Source organism: Tachypleus tridentatus, chromosome 13, assembly GCF_004210375.1.
Source record: "Tachypleus tridentatus isolate NWPU-2018 chromosome 13, ASM421037v1, whole genome shotgun sequence".
Lineage (NCBI taxonomy): Eukaryota > Metazoa > Arthropoda > Merostomata > Xiphosura > Limulidae > Tachypleus > Tachypleus tridentatus.
In genome coordinates this window covers 115,365,108-115,392,779 of record NC_134837.1, presented here as the reverse complement: position 1 = coordinate 115,392,779, position 27,672 = coordinate 115,365,108, and the positions used below count along the sequence as shown (strand labels likewise).

At 29.6% G+C, this 27,672-nt stretch overlaps 1 protein-coding gene across 2 annotated transcripts; it reads left to right on the top strand.

Annotated features, from left to right (window-relative positions):
• Positions 1 to 26,473, top strand: LOC143237804 (14-3-3 protein epsilon-like). Of its 2 annotated transcripts, XM_076477413.1 has the most exons (6): positions 33 to 293; positions 4,645 to 4,677; positions 11,417 to 11,616; positions 17,575 to 17,681; positions 19,921 to 20,264; positions 23,266 to 26,473. In XM_076477413.1, exons 3-6 carry the CDS (start codon positions 11,419 to 11,421, stop codon positions 23,334 to 23,336), a joined length of 720 nt encoding a protein of 239 aa, XP_076333528.1. In that variant the 5' UTR covers positions 33 to 293; positions 4,645 to 4,677; positions 11,417 to 11,418; the 3' UTR covers positions 23,337 to 26,473. The 2 variants fall into 2 exon arrangements, with proteins under 2 accessions (XP_076333527.1, XP_076333528.1); XM_076477412.1 differs by lacking the exon at positions 4,645 to 4,677 and having other exon boundaries at positions 1 to 293.
• Positions 26,474 to 27,672: the final 1,199 nt, after the last annotated feature.

Below are 27,672 nucleotides of genomic sequence, written 5' to 3'. Positions count from 1 at the left end.
AGCGCATGAATACACTAAGCGGTACATGCACACTAGTAGTGGCATGATGATTGACCATTAATGAGCGTTGTAGGTTTCCGTATAGTTGTGTTTAAGGAGGTGTTGTGCGCAAGGGTACGTGTCTTTTGTTGAGGACTGTTAGTATTACAGTATTAATCTGTTAAGATATTTTACTTTTATTTTAATTATTAACATTAAGTGACAAATAACTCGTTTGGATTATATAAAAATGACGGAGAGAGAAGATAACGTGTATGAAGCTAAATTAGCGGAACAAGCGGAGCGTTATGACGGTGAGTAAGACAACGACTCTGAGATATCTTAAAATTAAATGTGTGACTATTTCCGATCTATTCTTTCTTAAGTAATACTAAAATTAGGCTTAACCATGCTATTTTAGTGTAAAAATAAAATAAGATAGATATTCTGAATTTGAATAATGGCATTAGAATAATGATCGGACATGATTACAAGTTACATTAGTAATTATCTGGTTTTAGGAGCTTTTAAGGAACATTCAAATTGTTTTAAAAATGTGTAAAACAGTATGTGGCTTTGTTAATATGAATAAATAGTTAAATTTTTTTCAATGTAAAGTGAAACAAGATCATGATTTTTGTGGGCAATTTATTAAATTTAACTTGGAGTTTTGTTAAGGCATTTTTCTGTTTATGCTGTCCAAGCTAAATAAAAAAAGAGGATAATGCTGGAAAATAAATATTTTATGAAAGGGTATTTAAGGGGAAAGAATATTTGTAACTTGTTTCATATCTTAGAGATTTTTAAATATTACTAAATAATGAAGGGGAATAAGTTACCTGAAAAAAAGGTTGGGATGTAATTTGTTAAAATGTTTTATTGTTAGAAACATCTTCTAGACTGAAGGGTCTTTCTTTTTTTTTCTTAAGAAAGTAAGTAGTAGCCTAACATTTAAATCATGATATTCATATAGTCTCATGGTCAAATGGAACATTGCCCATTTTGCAGTTAACTGTTTAAAAATGTATATAGAGTTATCAGATTATATATGTAATAATAGATTTATTTTATATTGACACACAATATTTTAATGGGATGTAATGCAAAACTTGTAATAAATGTAGCTGAGTGTGATAATTTTACATATCAAGGAGTTTTGAAATACATATTCCCCTGTATGGTTAAAAATCATAGGTTGTTTTAATTATGTTATATACATTAATTACAAACTTAAGAAAGTATACCACACAAATTTTCTTCATAGACAGCAAAATTAGCAACAGTAATCATAAATGTTATGTCAGACAAAGTAACTACAAACATACAGTGTGAAGTTAAAATGTTTTCATGTAGAAGCTGTTGGAAAAATTACTGCTATTTTCTTTTCTTAAAAGGATCCAAGAAAAGACATTATAAATCCCAGACTAGCATAATACCTTAAAATGGGTTTGAATTGGTTAGGAACAAAAATTTAGGATATTTTCCTTCTGAGGCCCAGCATGGCCAGATGGGTAAGGCATTTGACTGGTAATCCTAGAGTTGCAGGTTTGAATTCCCATCACACCAAACATGCTCACCCTTTCAGCCATTGAAATGTTATAATGTGACAGTTAATCCCACTATTCATTGGTAAAAGAGTAGCCCAGGAGTTGGCAGTGGGTGGTGATGACTAGCTGCCTTCCCTCTAGTTTTACACTGCTAAATTAGGAACAGCTAGTGGAGATAGCCCTTGAGTAGCTTTGTGCAAAATTCAAAACAAACTTTTCATTCTATAGTATTAGAGATTGTACTGTTACACTCGCTTTGTAAAAGTGAAACATAAAATATTGCAAGAGACAATTCAGCCCTTAAAGGCACTTTGCACATTCACCTCTGAGAAAAATAAAGATATAAACATTGTTTTAATATTTTATAAAATCATCATTTCTACCATAAACCTTTAGATTTATCCTCCAATACTTTCTACAAAAACTCATTCAGTAAAAAAATTTTGTCAGAAAAAGTAAAACTGTCTTTACTAGAACTTAAATGTGCTTCCTCTCATCCTGTTTTTTTTCAGAGTATATCATAAAGAAATCAGCAGCTTTTATCCAATGAACCTTCATAATTTTGTAACATTCATATGAATATTTTCTTACCCTTCTTCTGAAGATGAAGTGAAATATCTTCATAAAATATGTTTCATTTACAGAATCATTTAGTAGCTTTCCTCTTAATCATTTCCATGTAGTCAGCCTCTTTTTCTTAGAAAATTAGGCCAAAACTGTACATATTGTTCTAAGCATAACTAGTGATATGTATAGATATAAGTATATTTTGGCTTATAAGCAGCATGTTTAAATATATCCTTAAAATTTATTATCTTTATTATTAGCAATCGAGCAAAACCTTGATGACAAAACCTTGTTAATATTCTTTATTCATTCACAATACTAAGTGAATTTCCATTTATATTAAACGTGATGTGTAATATGATGACTAAATGAATTACCTTGCACTTAATATAATTAAAGGTTATTTGTCAGTTATTTACCCAATTTACTAATTAACCCAAGTCATTTTCTAGTACCTCAGAATCTTCAGTAAGACTTAAAATAATTTACTAATTAACCCAAGTCATTCTCTAGTACCTCAGAATCTTCAGTAAGACTTAAAATACTCAAGAGTCATCAGCAAACGATAGTAATTCACTAAGTATGTCCCTGTCATTATCATTAATGTGAATAACAAAAACGAAATGACCTCAGGACCATTTTACAATAGTTCATCTTGGTTGGACTTCATAAAAAATATTTGCTTTCTCTTATTTGATTAACTAACTTTTCTTCAACTCTTCTGTATTATTTTCATAGCCAGTATCTTGTGTGGCACCTTATCAACAGCTGTCTTTGAAAATCTAAGTACATACCAAATACACACCCTTTCCAGTGTTTAAATAACAAATATCTTCAAAAAATGTAACATGAAAAAGACAAGATTTCCTTTTTGTGAATTCATATTAGCTTTCAAGTATATGTCATTAAATGACTTAAAGGTTTCATCAGATCCTAGACATTTCTTACTATGGAAATAAAATTAATTGGCACATAATTTCCTTGGCTACTCTTATCAAACACTTTTTCATAGTGAATGCAAGAGTGAACAATGTTGAAAATTGTAAAGAGATTTAGAGATAGAAGTAGGCATGCGACTCTTGAAAGTGATTTTTTTTTGATAGATGTGGGAATGAATTATTAGCAGAATCCAAAGCTTAAATAGAAAATTATTGAGGATATGCTTAGAGCAACAGATGGGTAGGTTGGACCAGTTGGATAGTTTTTGAGGTAAGGGTAAGATATGCTACATATGGGCTCCACTTACCTTCTCCACATGAGTAATGGGTTAAAGGCCATATCATTGAGTTTGGTGACACTTGTTCAAAATTTTATTGATCTGTTATTTCAGGAAATTTTCAGTAAGTTTGGTATCAAACTATAGAATATAATTCAAGTTTTTCTATTATACATTGTGTAATTTCTTAATTAAATATTAAAATACGCACCTAAGCATTGATTTTTGTGTCGTATGATGTATTGAATGGATCACTTGTTCAGATTAGATGTTTATGATGTCAAAACATAAAGTCTGTAGTTTCATATGAATTAGGAATTAAAGTTACTGATATTGAAATGTGAGAATATAAAATAGGAATGTCCTATATTTTCTGTTTCATAAGACATTGCTCATGTAATGAATCAGTCTCAGTGGTTCCGCTTGCTTCTTTCCATTTTTCAAAACACTTCTGTCTGACCTGAATAACCAACCAGAAGCTCAGAATGCCTTCCTGTACTACTACATCACATTCTTTTTTCTTGATACAAAACTTCAAGCTGTTGTGTTTAGTCTGCTTAAAGTTTCATATTTATTTAGACCTAACTATAGCATAGTTACCAAGCTTGATAAGTTATAATAGAATTGTATGGTATCAATATAATTTTTATTTTTTTTTGGTTAATTCCAATATAATGTATAACCTAAACAAATATTTCATTTCACGTGTAAAATATTATATGGCTTTAATCTTGGCAACTTGGAACAAAAAGCAAATGACAGAATTTGTAAGTAGAAGAAATAATTGTTTGCTTCTTTATTTATTGGTCTATGTTTTAAGAAAAATAAGTTTAAGAACTTGTTTGTAAATAGCAATAAGGTTTATATGTAAATAATGTATTTTACAAAACAAAACCAATACTGGTCACTTTGTAAAGACTAAATACCATATTTTTTATTATTGGTTTTGGTAATATGAGTGCAGGTACCCTGTATCATTCTACCTTCTGTATTGTTAGCCATGTGTGATTGGAAAGATAATATAAATAATAAAGATATAATGATATGAGAATTAAACTATTTAGTCTAAACATTTGTTTTCATGTTATAATTTGTAGTCTTTCTAGAAACAAAGAAGCATTGCTTATATTTCTTAATTTTTTATGGTAGTTACAAGAATAGTCAAATCAATTGAACCAGTACAGATTCATCTGTGAAAATAACTTAAAAAATATCTTTTTTTCATAAGCAACATTTGATCACTGTCTGAATGTTATAAAGATTTCTCATTCAAAATTTGAAAATTTTATGATGCATAAAAGTATCTTTAATTTTAAAATGAAAATTACTTTACAGGTTGGATACGCAACATGTGAAAAGAAAAAAAGGGTATGAGAAAGACATTGCTTATCAAACCGTAAGACTTGATAAAAGAAATCTGATATTTTGTATATGAAAGCCTTGATTTTTTACTGATAATCTGCCAAATATTGTCTAATCATATGCTTATAATTTTAAGTTCTCACATAAAACTATAACAAGCACAAAATGGTTGAGGGTGGTTCCAGAACTGAGCCTGTGCTGAGAGTTAAATAGACTTCGCAGCTAGATGTTTGTGTAACCTCTAAAGAAATTTATGAAAAACAGGTCAAAATAAACATATGATGGTGGGGAAGCTTAGGAAATTTGAAATGGATGAGTTGATGAGAAAGCTGTGGTAATGAGGAGACTGGATAAAGATTTAGAGAATATGTTAATCCTGTTATGATAGGTCAAAGGCCATATGACCTCATTTATTAATTTAACACCTGAAGTTTGGCATCAAACTGAAAATTTTCATATAATACATGATTTAATTTCTTAATTTACAAATAAATATTGAAAAAAACACACCTGAACATCAGTATTTGTCACATGTTGAATGCAGCACTGGTTTGAGTTGGATGTTTGTGATGTCAGAATACAAAGTTTATAGTTTTGTAGGAGTTAGGAAGTTAGATTACTGATACAAGGGAATCGGACAGTGTTCCCATGCTCACCTCTTGTTTTTAAAAATGGTCCCTTTTATCCCTTTATGACGTGAATAACCAATCGACAACGTAGAAATGTATCTTTAGTGGTTTTCTCAGCCATTTCAATGCTTTAGAAGGCTACCTTGTTTGTTTTTTTCGAATCAAGGTTTACTTTAAATTTCATAATTTTGTTAGATCTAAATACAGCTTTGTTAAGAAGCATGATAAGTTAGATGAATTCTATGGTATCAGTGTAGTAATTTGATTTTTTTGGTTGCTTAGCTATATATATATATATATAAAATATTTTTAGGGTCAATATTTTACTCTCCACATATGAAATTTTAAAACACTTAGCAACCTGTATCAAGCAGCAACCAAGTAGAAGAACAAATGTTTTTAATTACAGGTTTTTAAATATTAGTATTCTGTATACATGTATAATGTATTCTAATTGAAATGTGACTATATATTACAAAATACTAGTCTACAAAAGCACAGCCAAGAGTCACTTTATAAAGACAAAAGGCCAGTTTTATGTTATTGGATATGGTAATATGAGTGCATGTGCACCATATCAGTGGATGGTAGCCTAACATGGCTGGAAGGTTAGTATAACAAAAAATAATAAATGTATATTATTTAAGCTATTCAGATTAAGCATTTGTATTTTTGTTATAATTTGTAGTCATTCTAGAATGAAAAAAGCATTTATATTTCCTTTTTTTTTTTAAGTTGGTTACAACATCAATCAAATTTACAGACCCCATATACACAAGTTAAAGAAACAAACAAAAAATATAAAGTCTTAATGAAAGGGAACATATGAAATGTACTTTGGTTTTAGGGCAAAGAATAGTTTTTTAGTCATAACCTGAAAATCACCTCACACTCAGACTAGTAATGAACAGATTAGGTATTTTCACAAACAAATCTTTACAAAAACACTTCATTGAAAATACTTTTGTATGTACAAACAACTTGCAATCTTTACTAAAAGTCTACCAAATTTTGTGGAGATACACATACTGTATCAGATGTTATTCTATAAATACATAATGTGTGCAAATGTATATACAAAGTCTTGTATATTATACTGAGCCCCTTGCATAAGAGTTAAATAATAGCTGTAAAAAATGTTTAGTTGCTGTTATTTTAATGTTAAAAAAACATGGTACAGAATGGATGATTTTTAGGGTTTATGTTGAAATGGAAAACATGACATAAGAATTAGTGAAGCTGTGTTAAATTTAGTGAATATTGAAATGTCATGTTATAAGTTGCTATAGTGATCGACTTTAAAAAGAGGCAGTAAAGAGTATTTTATGTAAAGGACTGATCTGTTGTGAGTGAAGACATAAGAATTACAGTTAAATTGTAGAATTTGAGTTTAAATCATGGATTTCAAGGGTATAATTTTTAATTAACAATTTTTATAGGGCTTATTAATGAGACACATGACTTTAAATGTGAAATTGTATAATGAAATGAGTGCTGATACTATTAAGAATACAGAAGCTTAGAACTGGCAGTTAACTGATTAATCAAAATTATGATTAGCTCATTGTTATAACAAAAATGTCATCATTAAATTCATAAAGTTGATGGAAATTAGTCAACATTAATGATTCTAGTTAATATTTTTTATTTTTCAACAAAGTCTCATGGGAATAATTGATTAATGACTGAACTATTAATTGATTAGCAAATAACATTAATTATCAAACTCTTGATGTTTTAATTGTTGGGAGGCTATTTTTAAAGCATACAATTGTAACTGTATGGAATCAAGTAATGGTGGATAGAGATTTCTTGAAGTAATTCAGGAAGTTTCTCTACCAAATGGTTAAAAATACAACCATAGGGGATGCAACTGTAGATTTATTGTTAACTACAAATGAGGACATATTTGCAAGTGTTGAAATGGTGGAACATTTGGAGTGAGACAAATTATGATTATTTTTATTCACTTTTATTATTTTGTTGGTTTTTGACCCATGTCTAACTACTAAACTTGCATAAGAAGCTAGAAATTGTGTAATGCACAACCATACCTGGTTGGGGAACTAATTTATTACTTTTGAAATATTTTCATTTATGTTTTCTCATTTAGAGTGATAGATTTATAAATTTTGCAATTTAATTACTTTTATAACAATAAATAAATATGTACATAATAAAGAAATTTAATAATTACATATTAGTCTTTTATGCAATTGAAAACTCAAGTGTTGATAAAAGTTAATTTTTGTTAGGGACATAGTTACTGTATTGAATTTACTTAAAGTCAGTTTAGAACATAATGACAACTTACACAAAGCAAGAAGGGTCTACAACTATTATTTAACTGCTTTTCTAACTAAACTGAGTGCATTAAATAGTTCCCTTTGATGGTCGAGCTGAACTAAGTGATAGTAACTTTTGATGTCTGTGCAGGATAATTTAAAAGCTACTGTGAGAACAAACTAGCATTATACAAAATCTCAAATTTTGTTTTTTTGTAATTAATGTAATTGGAAGTTTCAAAGAGATGTATTGACCTTTTCTTGAAAGATGTGATATGAGGCTATGGCTGGTGTGTATCTAAGTACAAGAGGATCTCAGGCTAAGAAGTGAGATAGCATTGTATGAATTAGCTTGCATTTCATAAATATTTTTAGTATGCCTTTATATTCAGAATATGAAATAGAGGTGAAAAAATTATTTAAATCATACACTTCAGAGTGCACAAGTGTTTTGTGATGAAAAAGTGAATATTGAAAACATCATTAATAATTTGATTTATTAACTATGTTTTGATACCAAGTGTATAGATGCACAATGATAAGGTTTTCATTAACTTTTAACACTCCTATGAAAAGTGGGGCCTAATAGGCCCCAGAGCAACTTGAAAGGTTATTAATATTAGGCTAATAATTTTGTATTTAAATGAAATTGCCATTTAAATCCATTAATGAATGGATTAATGAGATTCCCACTGTCCCTATCTACTATCTAGCTAAACCACAGCCAGGGGAACGGGCTTGGAGAAATCAGGACTAGAAACGTCTTTTTGTAGGAGTGTTAAATTTAGCTCTGTAAAAAGGTTGTAACATATGCACACCTACTTACTCGTCTCCAGACGTTTAGACGTCAGTGTAGTAATTGCAATGATTAAAATCTATAGTTCTTTGTGTGCGTTTAATGTTTTTTGTTGTTAAAATAAGTGTGAATACTATGCACTTTCATATACAAATGAATAAACTGCCTTTGTGTGTTCTGATAACATACTAAATTTAAGAACATTATGACTTATTGCATTGAAACTTTGCAACATGACACTTAAGCAGACTTTGACTCTTAACAAACACTGTTTTTGTCTTTATTGGACAGTACATTAATAATGTTTTTTGTAATTTCAAATTTTGCTATAGGTAATGATAAATTACAAACCTAGATCATAGTCTATGGGAAGAGTCAGGGAAGTTCATTTTGCCAGAGGTGTGAGAAACATTTATAGTATAAGTGTGAAATTCCATGGAAAGCTGGAAGGTCATATTGAAATAGAAGATGTAAAATGAACAGTTTGAATGAAAGAGCTCACTTGATACAGACATTTGATGATTGAGAATTTGGTTAAATATTTCATCTTGAAATTAAGACTTTCAATGTTAATATGTTACATATGAACTAAATTTTAATGCTAAGTTGTTTAAGTTTTGAATGTAACTGTAAAAAGATAGTGATATATAGCCATTTTGTCCCACGTACACTTTGAGGTTTGAAGGAGATCAAAGATCAAGTATTTCAGTTTTGTAGTGTTTTTTGTGGTAGGTTAATATACAATGAGCAGGCAACTGAGGGCTAGAGAACTGCTAATGTTACTGCAGTGTTTTTAAAGATGATCAATGTTGGCTTAGAAATTATAGGCCATATAGTTTTACTTCTGTGACTGGAAGAATTCTAGAGGCTGGTAAATTTTCAAAACCACCAGTAATATGTGATTTTTATAAAAGAAAATTAACATGGATTCACTAAATGAAAAATCTTCCTCTGCTGATCTATTCTTTTTTCATTTTTTGGAGGGTAGTACATTCTATTGATTATGACAAGGGTGTAGATTTGGTGTGTTTGGATTTTCAAAAGCTTTTGGTAGGGTGGCACCCTAAAGGCTAGCTAAGAAATTGTATCAAGTGAAGAAAAGGTAAGTAAGTGGACTGAAGGATGGTTGGATGAGAGAAAACTAAAATATAGTAATTGTGTCCATTCAAACTGGACCCTTACTTTAATAATGGAATACCTCATCTGTTAATGTGTTTAGGCCTATACTTATATACATTAATGGTATTGTTTTGGGGTATAATAACTAAGTTATTAGTTTGTGAATGATTTACTCTTGGTTTTGTTTAAATATATTTGGGAATATTGAAATACTAGAGAATGACTTATTTGTTATAAAAATTGAACACTAGAAAACTAGCTTGTGCTAGATGAAGTGTTTTGACTGTAAACAGTATTATATTTATTTGAAGATGTTGATTTAAAGCAAATGGTAGCAATTCAGAATGAGTGAAAATTACTTCTGTTGTATTACATAAACAAAGTTTGGTAACAAGGCAAACATGTCCTGTTAGTTTTTAGTTATGTGGAGTGTTTTAACCTTCTGCATCTGGAGAATTTAGTTTTATTCTAATATTGGTTTCACTCACCATTTAAATATGGTTTATATAATAAATTATTAAATAAAATGTTTACTATTTAGCTTTTTTAATAGTATTCAATAGGATATCATGATTGCAAGACTGGGCAAAAATGTTTTTCACCACTAGATGATAATTATGTTCCATAACAATCACTGAATATTATTTTGGAAGCATAACTTTTGTCCCATGTAACAGCTAAATTATGGGAGAAGGACAGAGAAAATTTAAATAATTACTTTTTTAATACCTAAATAGTTATAAATTGACTGAATAAGAATGTGACTGGATTGTTATAACTAAAACAAATACATATTAGTCCAGTTTTTATATACTATTATCATTAAATGTTAAATAGCTCAACCTGAATTTTCAGTATATGCCAAGTGACATATCAGTTATTAGTGGCATAAAAGTATCATGAAATGACTTTTCATATGGGTCTGCTCCTTATACATAGCAATGTCTTTAAACCTTAAAACACTGTATTCAGGATGTGGATAAACTGTGTGTGGGAAGTAACATGGGCTATGTGATCATAACCTCAGAGGCTATTTTGAGGTTGTAAATTGAGGCCAAGTGATCTAAATAGCAATTTTGTTTTGCAAACAGCTGTCCATTTAGTCTCAAACTTAAAAAGCTACATTTTTTGGGTAGTGTACCATCAATAGGGCTATTTACGTTTCCTCTACATGAGGATTTCTAATCATTTTATCCATGATTATGTTAAAATGGTTTAAAAACTTGCATAATCTCTAATTTATCTTGACCGAAAATGTTTGGTGCTTTCTTTTGAGTATGCATGCACACTCCCCCCAATTATATAGGCTTGCTTCAGCTGTATCTTTTACTCTGCTTGCATGCATTTACAAGAATCATCCATATGGTGACTTTTTACAAAAATATTTATCAAATTTTCATTTAGGTTGTGTTTGAAAGAATCAGTTCTTCATTAAATGAAAAAATAATAGAACACTGCAAATGACACTCAACCACAAAGTAGAAATTGGGACACCAAAGAGTATGGAATTTTCTTTTGGAAACTTTAAATTTTATGCAAAGTTCATGCAAGAAACAGTAGCAATTCACCTGGCATAATTTTGATTGAAATAACTGTAGCAAATTTTTATTTTTCCTTGCATAATGTAGTCCCTTTATTGATTTTTAATTAAAATATTTAGGTTGTAATAAATCATTTTGATTTTTGTGTTAAAAAAGAAAATCACAATTAATATGGTTGATTTAATCAAAATAACTTTTTCAATTAATGCCATTTTTATCCAGCAGTGTTAGTTACTCTGCTAGTTTTACTAGTTTAAATCTGCAGAGTTGTAAATTTAAATGATGTTATAAAAGTCCTAGAAAAACTATTGTGTGTTTGTGTTTTTATAAATTATACACCAAACTTATCTGAACTGTATTTTTTGCTCTGAGAAGAAATGGTAGAAGCTATGAAGAAGGTGGCATCCCTGGATAACGAACTTACTGTAGAGGAGCGGAACCTACTCTCTGTTGCTTACAAAAATGTTATTGGAGCAAGGCGAGCTTCTTGGAGGATAATTAGTAGTATTGAGCAGAAGGAAGAGAACAAAGGCAATGAAGGAAAACTTGAAATGATTCGTCAGTATCGTATAAAGGTGAAGCGTTGAACATTATCTGTTATTCAAAAATTGTAATGTTTTTATATATGTCTGTATTCATGAGTACATTATAGGTTCAAGTTGCTTACTTTTCAGTTTCCCATGAAATAAACTACTCATCACAAACCATGCATAGGATATTTATGATGTTTGTTCATATATTTACATTTAAATTTCTTTTCAGCCTGTAGACAAATTATCATGAAATTAAAAAATACTTTTGTGTAGATAAACAGGGAATCACTTTTCTGGTATCCATTTGCTCTTTGTTGCTATTCAAAAGTACTTTTGCAGAGAGTATAAACAGGTTCAATTATTATAATGCTTAACTTGCAACTTTTATCAAAAATTGAAAGTGCTTCCAATAAAAATCCTCAAGAATTTTGAAGATTTAAAATACCTTTTCTGTTATATTTGGTATAATTAATATTAACCATGATTTTTATTTTCATTGTAGTTTTGGTTGCTTGACATTTGTCCCTGACATTCCAATTACATTTACATATTGGATACGAGATTTTTCCAAAATATTTGTTTGGTTTCATGATAGTATACAAGTTTTTGGAATCTGACACAAATCCTGTACACTATGGCAGTCATAGACTTTAAATTTTGTGATACATGAAAATTAATGTAAAAATCAGTTATTTAAACCTGTAAAAAAAGAAAAAAGTACAGTATTTTGTTTTGGATTGTACAAGCTTTTAAAGTTACTGAATATAAAAACATTTTTCAAGGAGTTCAGTGTATGTTATGGCCTTTTTATTTACATTTTAAAACAGTCTGGTTTCTATTTTGGAAAGTGCAACACTTAGGACTGCTTATGAGTGTTATGGAATTTTGTCAAATTGTTGTGTAAAGTTAATTTTGTGTGGCAGTTGTTGCTATGCAAAACTTCTGAAGGAAATTACCTGGATATACAAGTGCAAACTTTCTCTCTTCTTTGCTAATTTAGAAGCATATTTTATTAACCCTTTAGTAATGGGTCAGGGTTCAAAGGCCATGTCATTGCTTTTCTTGTCTTGTATTCAGAAGTTAAATTTAAGTTTGTAATCAAATTGTAGATTATAATTCAAACTAATATTATATGATTTAATTTCTTAATTTAGAATGTAAATATTAAAAGAACATATTTAAATATAGATTTTAGTGAATCGCATATGTTGAATGCAACACTGTTTAAAATTAGATGTTTGTGATGTCAAAATACATAGTCTATAATTTTGTACAAATTGGGAATTTAAATTAATAATATTGACAAGCTAGAATATAAAATAACCTCATATCTTTTCATTTCATTGAGATATGGCTTATGTACTGAATCAAACAGTTGCCCTGTTCAATGCTTTTCAATTTTTGAAATGGACCATTTTATACTCTTACTCCTGTATTTGACATGTGAATAACCAATTAACAGCTTAGACTGTCCCCAGTGTGGTTTTCCCAGCCATTTTAATCTTTGAAAAGACTTCCTTGTTTTCTTGATTCAAGTTTTTAAGGAGGTAGGTTGTGTTTTAATATGCTCGAAGTTTCATATTTTGTAAAATTTAATCCTTAGTAACTAAAGTTAATAAATTATAGTGGAATTCTAGTGCATAAGTTTATAGTTATTTATGATTTTTTGATTATTGAATTGTGTGTGTGTGTAAATGTTTCAGGTTTTAGATTTATGCAAATAATGAGATTTTAGGGAATGGAGAATGATTTTTTCAGTCATAACATAAAATCACTTTGCACCCAGACTAGTAATGAAACAGACTCTATTTTCACAAATTAATCTCTAGTAAAAATACTTCATTAAAAAAATTTGATTTTTTTGTATTCAAAAACTGTATATAATGTGTAATAATTGAAATGTGACTATATTACAAAATACTTCTCCACTAAAACACAGCTAAAATGGGAAGAATTAAAGGTCAGTTTTGTAAACTTTACTAAATGTCTACCAAATTTTATGAAGGTACACTTGCAGTGTCAAAAGTTATAATACAAATACTCAATGTGTGCAAATGTGTAGAAAAACTCGTGTATATTACACTTGGAGTGAGCAATGCAAAAACAAGCTTTTCCAAATAAAATCCTATATTGGACTTTGGCTGTGTTGCTTCCGTAAGGATCAGAAAGAGGAGTTTGTTCTAACTAGACTACGCATTGGTCACAGTTTTTAACTCATCATTTTTTTTTTGTCTGGAACTGATGCACCAGTGTGTATTTTGTGTAACACTCAGATCACAATAAGCCACATTTTACTTTCTTGTTCTCATTATGATTCTCAAGGATGGCACCATTTTAAGCATGTTCTGTTCCAGGGTTTGTCCATAACGTTAGACAATGTTATTGGTGATGGTGACACTGTCCACCTTCGTAATGTTTTTAGTTTTTTAAAGGCCATTAATCTTTTTAATGCCATTTAAGTTTTTTAATATATACTTTACACCTTTTTAATGTGGCTCCCTTTTAAGAATCACAGTTCATTTAGTTCAACTTCAAATTATAAACTGACCATAACATTAAGTAACTCGACACCAGGACTGGGAAGGCCAACTTCAGGTGACTAACACTGCTGTTTGAACTACCCGTTAGTCATTGTGGGGAGATATTATTATAATTTTGTTCCACACCTTTTAAAACCTTTTTATTACTTTCCTTTTTGAAAATGGCTGTAACGTCAAATAACTCTGAAACAGGACTGGAAAGGCCAACTTCAGGTGACTGACAGTGATTTTTTTGTACTTACCTGTTAGTCTTCCTGGCGAGTTATGATTATTACAGTTATGCTACAGAAAGTCCTCAGCTTGAATTACTGTAGTTTTTCTCTTGACGTTGTAGACTAGATATAAACATTGGTTTTATGCTGTTTGTTTTTTTATTTTTAAACTTTGTTTTGTTTTACCTTAATTTCCTTTTATAAATTTTACTAAATTTACTTTTAAACTTGTACTGGATGTTTGGTGCAGATAGCCTAGCTGCTTTGTGCCATAAAACACTAAATCAATCAACCAACCTAAAGCAGAAAAGAAACGGTAACAAGGAAAAAGTATCTAATCACACCAAAAACACGTAATAATGTAATTATACTGTTGTATAGACAATAAAAATATTTGAAATAAATTTTGGAAAACTTTATATTGCATTGTATAGGGGTCACTGCAGTTTAGAACTTCAATCACATTGAGAAGCCTTTAAATATGCTCCAAAATGAATGAATTTTGACATTTAATGTTTTTATATTGGAACAAACAAAATTAGGGGGTAAGAGCTTTTGAATGTGTGTGTGAATGACAAGAAGAATTTTGAGATTATCAAGCAAAGAAATTTTATATTTAGCTTAGCATAATAAAAAAAGAAAACATAGTTTACAATGTATAGTTCTTTGAATAGAAAGTACTTTTACTGATGTAATTTTCATTAAGAAATAATGTGAAAAATGTCATAAAATATGTGAATTCCAATAGTAAATGCAGTAAGACCAATTTAGTAGGTGCCAAAATAGTCCATTAAGCCTATCATAGGTATCTTCTGATTTTTGAAAAAAATCTGTGGGAAGGGAAAATTATCCATCAATTTTTAAACTAAGGAGTCTTGAATATTACAAGTAATTGCAACCAAAAGCTTGGGTGGATCAGAAATATTTACCATAGATATAATCTTATGTGTAAAGATTGTCTGTAATAATTATTCCACAATATTTTCTGAAATTGGAAATTCTTGTATTGTTGCTTTGAATCTTTTTTATCTGATTTGTTCACCCCTCTCTCTTTCTTTGACATCTTAAAAATAACTATTAAGAATTCACAAAATACAAGAGCACAATATATTTTAATTTGTATAGTCTTATTAATTGTATTTTATGAGATATATTTTGTAGTTCTTATGCTACTTTCAAAATCTCTGCCTCCTTTGCCTGGTGAGTGAAATCCTTTAAATTCCTGTGTCTGAATATTTGAATTGAGAGTGAATTTATATTTTCAAGACTTTAATGTTAAAAATTATTTTTAAATTTAAAATATTTATGGATAGCTGTGATATAGTGGCTCATAAAAAAAATATTTTTTATTACAAGTACAAACTTTGAGCTCATAGTTTCAATTCTTGAGCAATTTGAGATCAAATTAGAGTTATGAATTTACGAGGTCAAACCCTTTTGATGTGTTTGACCATGCCCAAGTTTTTGTAGATTAAATTTCTTTAATCCTGAATGAAAGAATTTCCATTTCAGGGTAGGCCAGTTAGAGATCCTGATGAGAAATAAAAATTTAATAGGCTATATGAGTACTCCACACTTCATATTGCTGGTATGAAAATATAGCTAATAAAAATAAAAAAAGCAAAGGGCTTGTATATTAATTTACTCTAATCCTACCTAAGAGTTTCAAGTGCCATGGCTGTTGAGAATTCCATCTTGTTTTTATAGTATAAACTTTCCCTAAGTTTAATTTATTAGAATACAGATTGGTTGCTTGTTTCATCCTTTCCCAAATATTGGTGGTCTCTTATCCTAAATTTGAGTAATGTTTGTGGGTGAAGCAAGCAAGTTATTTGGATGTACAATTTTTAATATAGAAAATTGTATTTTTGTTAATTAATGGTGATGTTTAGATATAAGTAGTAATCTTAGTGATGTCTCTAAAAATCCTGCTCCTAGTGGCTTAGTAGTGAGTTTGAAAACTTGAATGCTAAAAACCAGGTTTTGATCTCTTGAATTTAACAACAAAGAAATGAAAAGAAATCTAAAAGAGGTCTAGGAGCTATTTTTGCCTAACCTACCTACATTATTGTTTGTACATGATAATGAGAGCTACACTTGTGCCTTGATTATCTGCACTACCATTTTTTTTAGGTTTATTTTCTCCAAATAATTTTCATGATAATTCTGGACAATAATTTACATGTTTTGGAGAAATTGTCACTCAGAAGTTAATTTTGTTTGCAAAAGTTTTGGTGTTGCAGTTCGTGCAAGATCTGGCATTATTCAAATCATAAGTTGGCTGGTTTTGTTTTATTTTTGGCTGGTAAGTCAGAAATATAAGATATTTGTAACTTGGTTAACTTTATTTGATTAGCTATTAAAAACATGATATAAAAAACAGAATTCCCATTTCACTCAACTTCATTTGTCATCTGCTGTATTGTACTGTACAACAGGCATCCTTTAGCCACAGATTCACATTCAGATTATGTTGGGGTGTTGCCCAGTTACGTATTGTCCTCTTTCATACAGATTATTGGGATCTTAAGTCTTTTAACAAATGCTTTTTGGTGATAATTCCCAAGGATAGATTTGCCCCAATTTTTTACTTATTTTTCACAGGAGTCATGGTGAATACACTTCTGTGTCTATAGGAGAAAAAAGCATCAATATAGGATATATTTGTGGCTATGTTAGCAATTAAATTCAACTTGAATGCTAATGGGCAATCAAAAGAGGGAAAATTTGAGGAGAAAAAAGTGGAATTGGACTCTTGTAATTCATGAAAGTCTGAGAAGTCAACACTTCACTTTTATGATTGTGTTAATTTTTGAGGATAATTTGATTAAATAACACTAAGATTATAGTTTAAAATATGGAATTAAATGTATTGAACATTTTCATTTAGATTGAATAATTGGCTACTTAATGAGATCCACTAATACCTCAGTTATCCACAATTTTCTGCTCTCTTCGGATCTGAGCAGATAATTAAGGCTCCAGTGTGTGTGTGTGTGTGTATATATAAAATATGTAATTTTATTTTATGATTGTTTTTACAAATGATGTACAAGGTTACAAAGTTCATATGCTGATTCCTTTTAGCTAAAACTTTTACTATTAAATTTTGTGCACCTCAAGTTCATTTGAAATAAAATCAAGACGTCCAGTAATGGTAGGGGGTGGCTGCTATATAGCTTTGCACACAGTTAAATAAGATGAAAATACACAATTGCTCTTTCTTTATGATTGTTTTCCATTTCCAGGTAGAGAATGAACTCCGTGACATTTGTCAGGATATATTAGATGTTCTTGATAAACACCTTGTTCCTGTAGCTAACACAGGGGAATCCAAAGTCTTTTACTACAAAATGTGAGTTACTTTTTTGTGGGAATATGATTTCAGTTATGTAGTTGCCAATTTCTTTTTATCCTGTGTGAAATATCAGTTACAAGAAAAAAATCCTTAAAGTACTACACAATTTTTTCAGATGTGATTTTTCACTCTATTTATTAAATTAATATATTTTTGAACTCTTTATAGTGACTTTGATACAGTTTACAGCCTTTAGGTAAAACATTGAAAATTATTTGAAGGTGTGGAATTAAAAGCAAATGTTACAAGTGCCTTTTTTATTCATTAAGAATATTAAGTGTGAAATATGTCAGTTACATTTATCATGACTCTTGACATATCACTTTACCTAAAGTGATGCTGAACTTTGTTTATATGTTTAACTTGGGTAATGTTTAGTGTGATAATATTAACACTTTCACTATGGGCATTTTTTTTTCTGTGCATGTCAGGTTTTAGTGAGTTACATTAAAAACATTAATGTGAGTTTCTTGGGGGGGGGATATTAATTAGATATGTTTAAAAAGCAATAAAACAATAAAATTTGAAACAGTACCCATCTGTTTGTATTTACGTTTAAAGGTATTTTGGACAAACAGTTAGTTTCATGATAAAACGAGTCAGTTTAGAAATGAAAAAGGGTAATTACAAGATCATATAACCACTCTCATATGGAGCTAGGGTAGAGGAAAGTACAGATAAAATATAAAGTTTTACTGAAAAATTTTTGGAATTTATTTGAGACATTTTATAAGTTATACAGATGAAATTTGAAGTTTTTAATGAAGAAAATTATTTTTATCTTAACTTGAAAATCACTTTGCATTCAAAGAAATTGACATTCTGACTCTACACATTCATGGATAAAATTTCAGTGAAAATACTTCATTAAAAATTCTGATTTTGTTTTTGGCTACAAATGACTTGGTGATTACTGAAAGCTTGCAAAATTTGTGAAGATACACAAAACATATTAGAAGGTAGTGTGTGGAAACTATGAAGGTTAATTTGGTGTTGCAAACTTGGCAAGTTTGGTCTAGCCTAAAGTGAAGAAATTAAGAGTTGGAGTGCTGAATGAATGAAGCAAATGACCAAAATTTAAAAAAAACTTCAATGTACTCATTATGTTAGGTAAGAAAAAATAAAATCCTATTGTCCACCTCATGAGCAAGTTACTAATGTTTTGTGACTGTAGTAAAATGTTGTACATAAATAGTGTGATCTTTAGCTTCTGTTATCATCAGAATATTACCAAAAGTAAATTTCAATTGGTTTTTTACTTTTTTCATTTCTCTGTATACATTTAAAATATATATCATATCATAATTGATGAGTAATTTCTCAATTACTGGTAGTCGCTATGAAGGTTCATCATATTTATACTTCCATAAATACTGTTTCTGTAACTCTTTATTTCCACTATAAACAAAACAAAAAAGAAAGTGGGCCAAATATTTACAAATAATAATTCATAACAAGATGTGTAAGTATTACTCAACAGATCATTAAAAAACTGTTTTTAATAAAGTTGACCTAAAGATGAGACATGTTGGTTCACTTGTGACATTTTCATCCTTTTCACATAATATTGGAACATGTTTTATTAATGGATATATTCTTTGTAATTATTTGTTGAAAAATAATGTGAAGTTCAATCCCAATGAAAGCTTATTAGTTAATTTCTTTAATATTTAAGTCTATGTTCACTTTAATACAAGTTGTAGGCATAAGTTCACACACATTTCAACAGAAGTTTGAAATTCTTTATTAATGTGCTTCCTCTTTGATCAATAAATGTGTAATTCACTGAATAGCAGACAAGATGTGATAACTCTGAGTGCCTAACACTGATCTTAAACACTCATTGAATAATTACTGACTCTATTTGTTTATAATGTACCATTGTTTCTAGATATTTCACAAAGCTTCTCAATCCTCAACATACGTGAAAGTTTTAGGAATTGCATTATCCTCATCATGATTAACAGCACCATATAGCAAAGAACTAAATTACAATATTGAAAATATTGCTTATTATAATTTAATGTTTAGATGTGCTTTAGAATAAACTGTTTTGCAGAATTACCTTTCACTGCTGTTATTGTTAAATGGACTTTCATACTATAATATTGCTTCTATTGTTTTAGTATTGTATGGCAATGATTTGATTAAATTTTGTGAAGTTTTACTGTGGACTAGATTACCACATTTTTGCTATTTTAGTACATTAAACTTGTTTTTGTTCTTTTGTTTGTAGGAAAGGGGACTATCACCGTTATCTTGCTGAATTTGCTGCAGGAAATGATAAGAAAGAAGCTGCTGAAAACAGCCTGCTAGCTTACAAATCTGCAAGTGACATTGCCAATTGTGAGTTGCCATCAACTCATCCAATTCGGTTGGGTCTTGCCCTTAACTTCTCTGTATTTTACTATGAGATCCTTAATTCTCCTGACAGAGCATGTCGACTGGCTAAAGCTGCATTTGATGAGGCTATAGCAGAGCTGGACACACTTAGTGAAGAGAGTTATAAAGATTCAACTCTAATTATGCAGTTGTTGCGGGATAACCTTACCTTGTGGACATCAGACATGCAGCATGATGGTAAGATAGTTTCACGCTGTTCTCTCTTCATTGGAATTTATGAACTTCAGAAAAGACACTTTAACTATATTATTTTTATTTGGTTACACATGTTTTTAACTTCCCAACTTACTCGTTTATTAGGTTATCCAGAAATAAATGTCATATTTGAACTGCAAAGTTTGGAAAACTATAAACTAGTGTTGTAAAACATGCTTTTATCAAAGTAAGCACTATTTGCTTTGACACACTTTTGCAAACATGTAATGATACTGTTTTATGCCCCTGCTGTAGAAATCAGTTTTTATGGTCAATAAACTCCATGAAAATTCTTCTGCAGCTGTCTGGTTTTGAAAGTTTTTATAGTTAAAAAAAAATTGTCAAAATGCTTGAGAAAATGAAAATCTGTAGGGAATAAGGTGAACAAGGTAGAATTTTGATTCCTAATTCATTCAATTTTTGGAGCGTCATCCTTGACAGGTCTCATAATGCTGGTTTTGTTCAGTCAGTTCATGCAGAACCCACTTATCCAACTTTTTCATCTTTCCATTTGCACTCAGATGGTTGGCATGCTTGATTTGCTTGTGCAAGCTTGCATACTGTTGTGGGAGAGTTGGTCTCAGCTGCTTCCCTTAATGTATTTTAATCTAAGGATGGCTTCCTTTCACAATCTTGTGGTCTTCAAGGCTTTCATCTCCATGTCAAAACCTTTGGAACCAACACTGAACTGTAGTTCAGTAACAGATCCATGGCTGAATGCCTGGTTGATGTTCTGTGTAGTTTTGATAGCTTTTTGTCTAAGTTTGAAGTTGTATAGGAAAATCAGATGTAAGCCCTTGTCAATGTTGCCTTGCAGATTGCAAAACTTACTCTGAGTAAAATTGAAATAACAGACAATTAAGACACCTTGTAAGTGGCAAACGTTGGATCAAACCAACCAACCAATGATACATTAATCAGTATTCAGCTTCTGAATGTCATTGTGAGAATTCCAACATTTATTCCTGGACAACCTAATAATTATATTGAAGTGAATAAATTATAACTTTTTAAATTAAAGTACAAAAGTAAAACCTAATGTTATTTTATATTTACCAATTTAATAAACCAGAATCAGCACTTGATTTCACTTAAAATATGCATGTTTGTTTGGGTTTTTTTCTGAAAAACAAATCTCATTCATTCTGTGGGTTATATGAGTAAATTATCCAGTGAATCACAATACTTCAAGTCTTATTAAAAGTAGTTATGAATCAGACAATAGGCCTGTTGGTGCAAAACAGTCCTAAAATTCAGATAAGGAACAACCAATATTAAGTATTGATTGAATATTTCTTTATTCATTCATCTTGAAGTTGGTATAAACTTTATTATGTTCACCCTAGAACACCAGTGTTTAGTGTACAGGTTTAACTTTTATAGGGTTATAGTCACCCCACAATGGCATTTTAGGATACGAAAGTCTTGCTGTAAAAGCATGTAACACAAGCTTTCAGAAGATATACATCAAGTTCTTCTAATTTGTTTGACTTGGTTAATACTAATTTCTGATTTTTATTTTTTAAAAGAGAACTTAATTCTCAGTAAGTATTTGTGTGCTTTTATTCAAGAATTTTCATTTTTTCTTGCTTTACAATGGAAGTGGTACTCTTTTAATGTTCTTTTTATGTAACTCTGGTTTGCAGAAAGAATTTCAATGGTTAGTAACATATATGTGATTGCTTTAGAAGGCTAATTTAACTATTTGACTAGTAAAGCTGAAAAACAAGGCTAAATTGTTTTTGTGCTGAGATGACATTTAGGATCTGGTGTTGAATTCTGGCTTAAGTGTCACTAGAAGATGAAAATGGTAGCATATTCCTACTTCAAGAGATGCCAGCTCATCACAGGTTAACCCCCAACAAAAAGCTCTGTAGAGTGAAACTGTTAGTTTAAAGTATCTTTATTAATAACATAACAGTGTGATGTGAACCATTTTCAAACTCTGTTATCTGAGTATGTGCCCAAAGAGTGAAGCCACTGAGCCATGCTGCCTCCAAAGTTCAAGTAGCACAATGTAAACTATTTATCTGAATAGGTGTTTTCAGTTAAGCATTTGAACAATGTGCAGTAAAATAGTTGATTTTAAATCAGAATATTTTCTCTCAAATAAGATGTGTTTTTGGCTGAAGAATCAAAACATACTGAAGTTAAACCTGTATCATTTGTTCTTGTACTAACATTTCACAGCCAGTTTGTGGAGTAAGTTTATCTTTTAAACATTTAGATTTGAAATAATCCTAATTCTGAATAAAAACAAGTTTTAGTACAGTGCCATAAGAAAATATTTCTCCAAAAGTTAATTTTATCTAATAATTTCAAGTTTGATAACTTTTTTTATTTGAAATGAAGTAATAAGCAGCATTAATTTTGGTTACTAGTTGGAAACTTATTAAACTCCTTCAAGAATTAAATAACTTTTATCTACCCTCATTCTGCATTAGCTTTTGCTTCTATATGCACTGATCATTGACCCCAAATGTACGAGATGTCAGGGAAGCATCTTGATTTCCCATAATGCTTCAAATGAACACTATCTGGCATTTAAATACAGCAAAAACAATTTTGTTCTTCTGTACATATGTCTGATATTTTAGTCAGTTCATTTATAAAGAAAAGCAATATTGTTTTCCTAGTAATACTCCAAAGAAAAAAGCTGTTGCTATATAACATGAACACTTAATACCATTTTAACATTTTTGAAGGGGGTAAGACAATTGTCTCAACACCTCTTTCAGAACTTTTAATATTTTATTAGAATGCTCAGCATAATAATGGATCTTAAAATGTTTGACTATAAAAACACAAATGATCTAATATTCCCATAAGTTTACTGATTTGTCAACTAACTGTCCATCCAGAAAGTCTTGTTTGTATGCCTTTGTTAAACACATTATAGATTAGTTTTGTTATTTATGAATGCTTCATGGATTGATGAATCTGGATATTCTTTTGAATTGTGCCTTTTTGTCCTGCATTATAGGAGAAGGAGAAAATGAACAACAGTCAAAAAAAGAGGAGGTTGAAGATGCTGAAGAACAAGATGTCTCATAAGTCATGTTTCATTTGTTTGTCTAGATCTGTTGAAAATTACTCATTAACGTAAAATGCAGATTTGTAATCAATTTAATTATTTTAATTTTCATGTTCAAGGCATGATCTTGTGGATAACCACTAGAAGAGTATCCTTTAATTGCTGTTTGTAGCTCCATTTTGTCATATTTCCTCCGTGTTATACTTGGGTTAACCTTCAGCCATGTTTCTTTAGAGCACTGTTGGAATGTCAACAAAAAAATATAAATTTTTAAGCTTATTTTTTAATTGTATCATTTTTACTTGCACCATTTAAACTTATTGTGCACTTTGTCTTATGAAGCATATCTCTGGGAACGTTATGGAATATATCTTATGATTTATCTTTTTATTCATTTCAAAATTTTTGTCAAAGTGCCATGCTTCTCGTAGGTAAAACTTTACTTCAAGAACTGTATTTTTATGTAAATTTAAGTTTAATGAACAAATTAGATTTAACTGATCTTGTTGAAATCAATCCTTATGTTAATAACTAAAGTGTTTAGATACGTAGTTATGTCACAGTGAGAAGTTAACATTTAGTAAATACAGAAATAGTTGTAAAAATCAGTTTTTTTAAAGAAATATGGTTAAAGTTTTTAACTTTATGAACAAATCTGTTTATAGTGACATTTAATTTAATCACTTACTAGGCTATGTTATAAAGAAATAAAGGAAAAAAACTAAGAGTTAGAAATGAAACATTTAGTTAAAAGTATTAATAGAAAATACAAGTATTATAAAATTTATCATCACTGTTCATCAGATTTCACATTGTGCATGTTCTGATTTGGTATGTAACTTAGCTTGACATGGATGTAGGTAAGAAACAATACAGTCTGAAATAATTATCCTCATATTATAATGAAACTTTTACTTGGGGGGTTTGTTGAAGTACATTTGATTTTATTTATATAACTGAGTAATGGAAATCATGCCATTTTATCTTGGGTGAAGCTGTGTCTTTGTCATAGCTATTTGTGGCAGTACATATAAGAGTAACCTGAAAATTATTTAAATTAACAAGTATATAATTGGTAATTCATATTATTTTAATAAAAATGTTTGTATTGGACATTTACTAATTTTACAGATGTATAAATCAAACAAGGAATTGAACTTGATGTAGTTGTATACATCACATCTTTTTATGATACAGTATCAAATTTTACTGTACCTTTAATTTTTAAATTTGACACAGGTAGTTTTATGGGAGTACTGACTGTTGCAGTTTTACACATAATACACAAGACAACATTGTCAGAACTTATTTGTTCTAACATCAGTTAACTTTTATTTGTTTTTTTTTGTACAATTTCTCTTTACAACTGACAACTTCTGTTATCAGTATCATTAGAATGGTACATTTAGTAACTGTTCTCATGCTTCTAATTGGACCCAACTCACTAAGTAGATCATGAGGCATGAATTTTTACACTTAGCTACATTGTGTATTATAAATTCTCTCTCTTATAACTTTTTATAACAGTATTATAAATTTTCTCTCTTATAACAGCTTTAATGAAGAAAAGTTATGGAATCCAAGCAGTTTATTTTCCTGTGATTTTCTAGTGCAAAATACAAATTTTTCTACCTTATGAAACATCTTTTGTATCCTTTTTCTAAAATAAACCAGAAGTAAAATGTTAAGATAATATTGTGATACTATAAAACTTATGATAAACTGGAACTTCTGTGATGGAAATAGTTTATTTTCAGTGTGCTTGTTTTCCAGACAATAACCATTACAATATTGGTTTGGTTGGTTGACACACAACAATTGTTTTAACATTTCTCTTAGGAATAATATTCTGTTTGAGATAACTTAAAAATAAGTTTCTCTTGAATACTTTTGCAACATCAAATTTAGAGAAATGTTGTGAACCTTGAGAAGTATTGTTTACATGGTGAATTCTTCATGAAAATAGTTTTTATGTAGAAAGCTTCTTGAACTTATTTATTCAAGGAGGTGTCTTTAAACTTCTAAACATCTTTCTTGGTCTTGGTGCAAAATTGGCCATAGAGTTTGTCTAATATTTTACTTTTTTCACTTCTAGTGGTTTGAAGTTGACATTTATTACAACAGTGCTCTTGGTGAACTTTTATGTCTTTACAAAGTATATTGATATATTTTACCAAAGTATCAGAATTTGAATTGTATTCCTTACACACTTTATGAAGAACCAAATTGTTCCCTTTTATTCTTATACATAAATTTTTAAGCATTGGTTTAGTCAAACCCATATTAATACTATTTCTTTGTATTGCATATTTACATGCAAACCACATTCCTGTCATCTTGGAACTTTCAGCATGTTTGTACATTTTCTGTTAATTTCTCAAAGATATTAGATAACAGAGGCAGAATATACTAAAGTGTATTGTATTCTGCTTTCCTCTAGCTATTAAAAATTATTAAATCTTACTGTGTTGCTGCTATACACTGTTAAATTTATTGACATAGAGTTAGTGATTTGTCTTCATTGTTATTTGCAAAAACTTGTGAGAGGCTACTGTGCTAATAAAATTTCTTATTCTGTTGTTATATTGACTATAAAGGCTGTTTGTTCTGGTCACTAACCAAATAAAAATTTCCAAAACAAATTTATGAAACTTTTGTTTAGTGGGGTTTTCTTTGCTATGAAATTTTTCTCATGTTGTTGGGAAGGAGGTAGCACTTTTACATTGAGGAGGATGTCCTGGTTAAATTATTGTGATGTGGCATCAGGAACTTAATTCTTCTGCTTATTTCCATTTACACTTGAAATGTTTGTCGTGCTCTGACTTTAAGGGTTCATGTTTTGTGTGTTTTTCTATGAATTTCACAGCTTCAAATACAGTAATTTCTGTATATATCACTATCTTTCTATAGAAAAATCTTTAGACAAAATCAACATCCACTGTTAGAAATAAACTGCTCTTACTTTAGTCATGTTTCATTATGTGTATTAGTCTCCCTTTCTAGAAATGTGCTGCTAGAATTAATCTATTAGAAGATGCAGAGTCACAAACCATTTGTTTTTCCGTGTTTTTTTTGTCAGTATTCTTATGTAATGGCACATTTCCTAGCAAAATTCTTGCTGTTAATTGTCATTCTTGAATAAATAATTAATCAACTAGACTGTGTGTGTTATCTTAGTTTGTATTATGTTTTTGTGTTTATATACAGTTAGTATTTCATACTCTGCTTCATTGAACTACACATGCTGAATTAAAAGTATTAATTTTTTACATTTTCATTTAAAATGTGTTCAATTTTTGATATTGTGGTACATCATATGATCATGCAGTTTTGGGGTATTTAATTATGCTAAACTGCTATTCTTAAATTATTCTACGTATAGCTTAAAATTAAAGTAAATGAAGTAGAGGTATTTAAAATGGTCCTTTCTGTTTTTAACTGAACTTTTTAATACAAAGGAACAACCTGTTAAGGAATTCTATTTTTACAATTATGTAAAAAAATTTTTTTTTGGGGGGTTAACTATACAAGCTTAAGAAGAAATAAAATTGCTATCAACACGTGAAGGGTTCAAACATGTTAAGTAATGTAAATATTTTTTGTCTGTGTGTTATAATTGTTTATCCTTTTAAAGCATTACTATCATATCAGTGTACTTTTCATTAGAATTTGAACAATTTTTATCTTAAATGTACTATAAGTTAAATTGCACATTAATATAATAAATCTGTTACTGTACAGTAATGATAAATAACATTATTTTGAGCCTTAACCATGATTTCATCAATTTACCCCAAAATTGGGCAGTTGTAAATGTGTTGCTTAACAAAAATATGGACCTTAAAACAACTGTTCCTTGTTAAACATTTAATTAGAACTTGTCAGGAGCTAGAGTCGGAAAGTTTTCTAATAACCTTACTAATTAACATGATAATGGTTAATACTTAGAAATCCATACTGTCATGACTACCAAACATAAATCTTGCAATTTCAAACATGGAAATTCTCCTAGTACTAAATATTCAGCAAGCATAGTTTTTGTCTATTCTGTATAATTACTAATGTGTGATTCTTGGCAGCAAATGTAAAGAAATTGTTAAAGAGACTGTAATTTGTTTATAAAGAATATTAATGGATGTTTCTTTAATATTTATTTCTCATGTCAAATAAGAATTTTTTTTGTATTTAAACTCAAAAAGAGAAAAACATACAAGTTCTGTAATTATGTATTTTACATTCAACAATAAATTTTTCTATGAATTAAAATATGATGAAAAACCACTGAGGGGGGGAAAAGGTTTAAAGCATTTTTTTTATATTTTTACTGTATAACAGTTCTATGTCAATTGCATTTTC

What these genes read in the sequence shown, in the direction of transcription:
- LOC143237804 (XM_076477412.1), top strand. Translation starts at nt 230, where the DNA reads ATGACGGAGAGAGAAGATAACGTGTATGAAGCTAAATTAGCGGAACAA. An exon ending in ACAAGCGGAGCGTTATGACG is followed by an intron (nt 294 to 11,416) that starts GTGAGTAAGACA and finishes TGCTCTGAGAAG; the next exon opens with AAATGGTAGAAGCTATGAAG. An exon ending in TTCGTCAGTATCGTATAAAG is followed by an intron (nt 11,617 to 17,574) that starts GTGAAGCGTTGA and finishes TTCCATTTCCAG; the next exon opens with GTAGAGAATGAACTCCGTGA.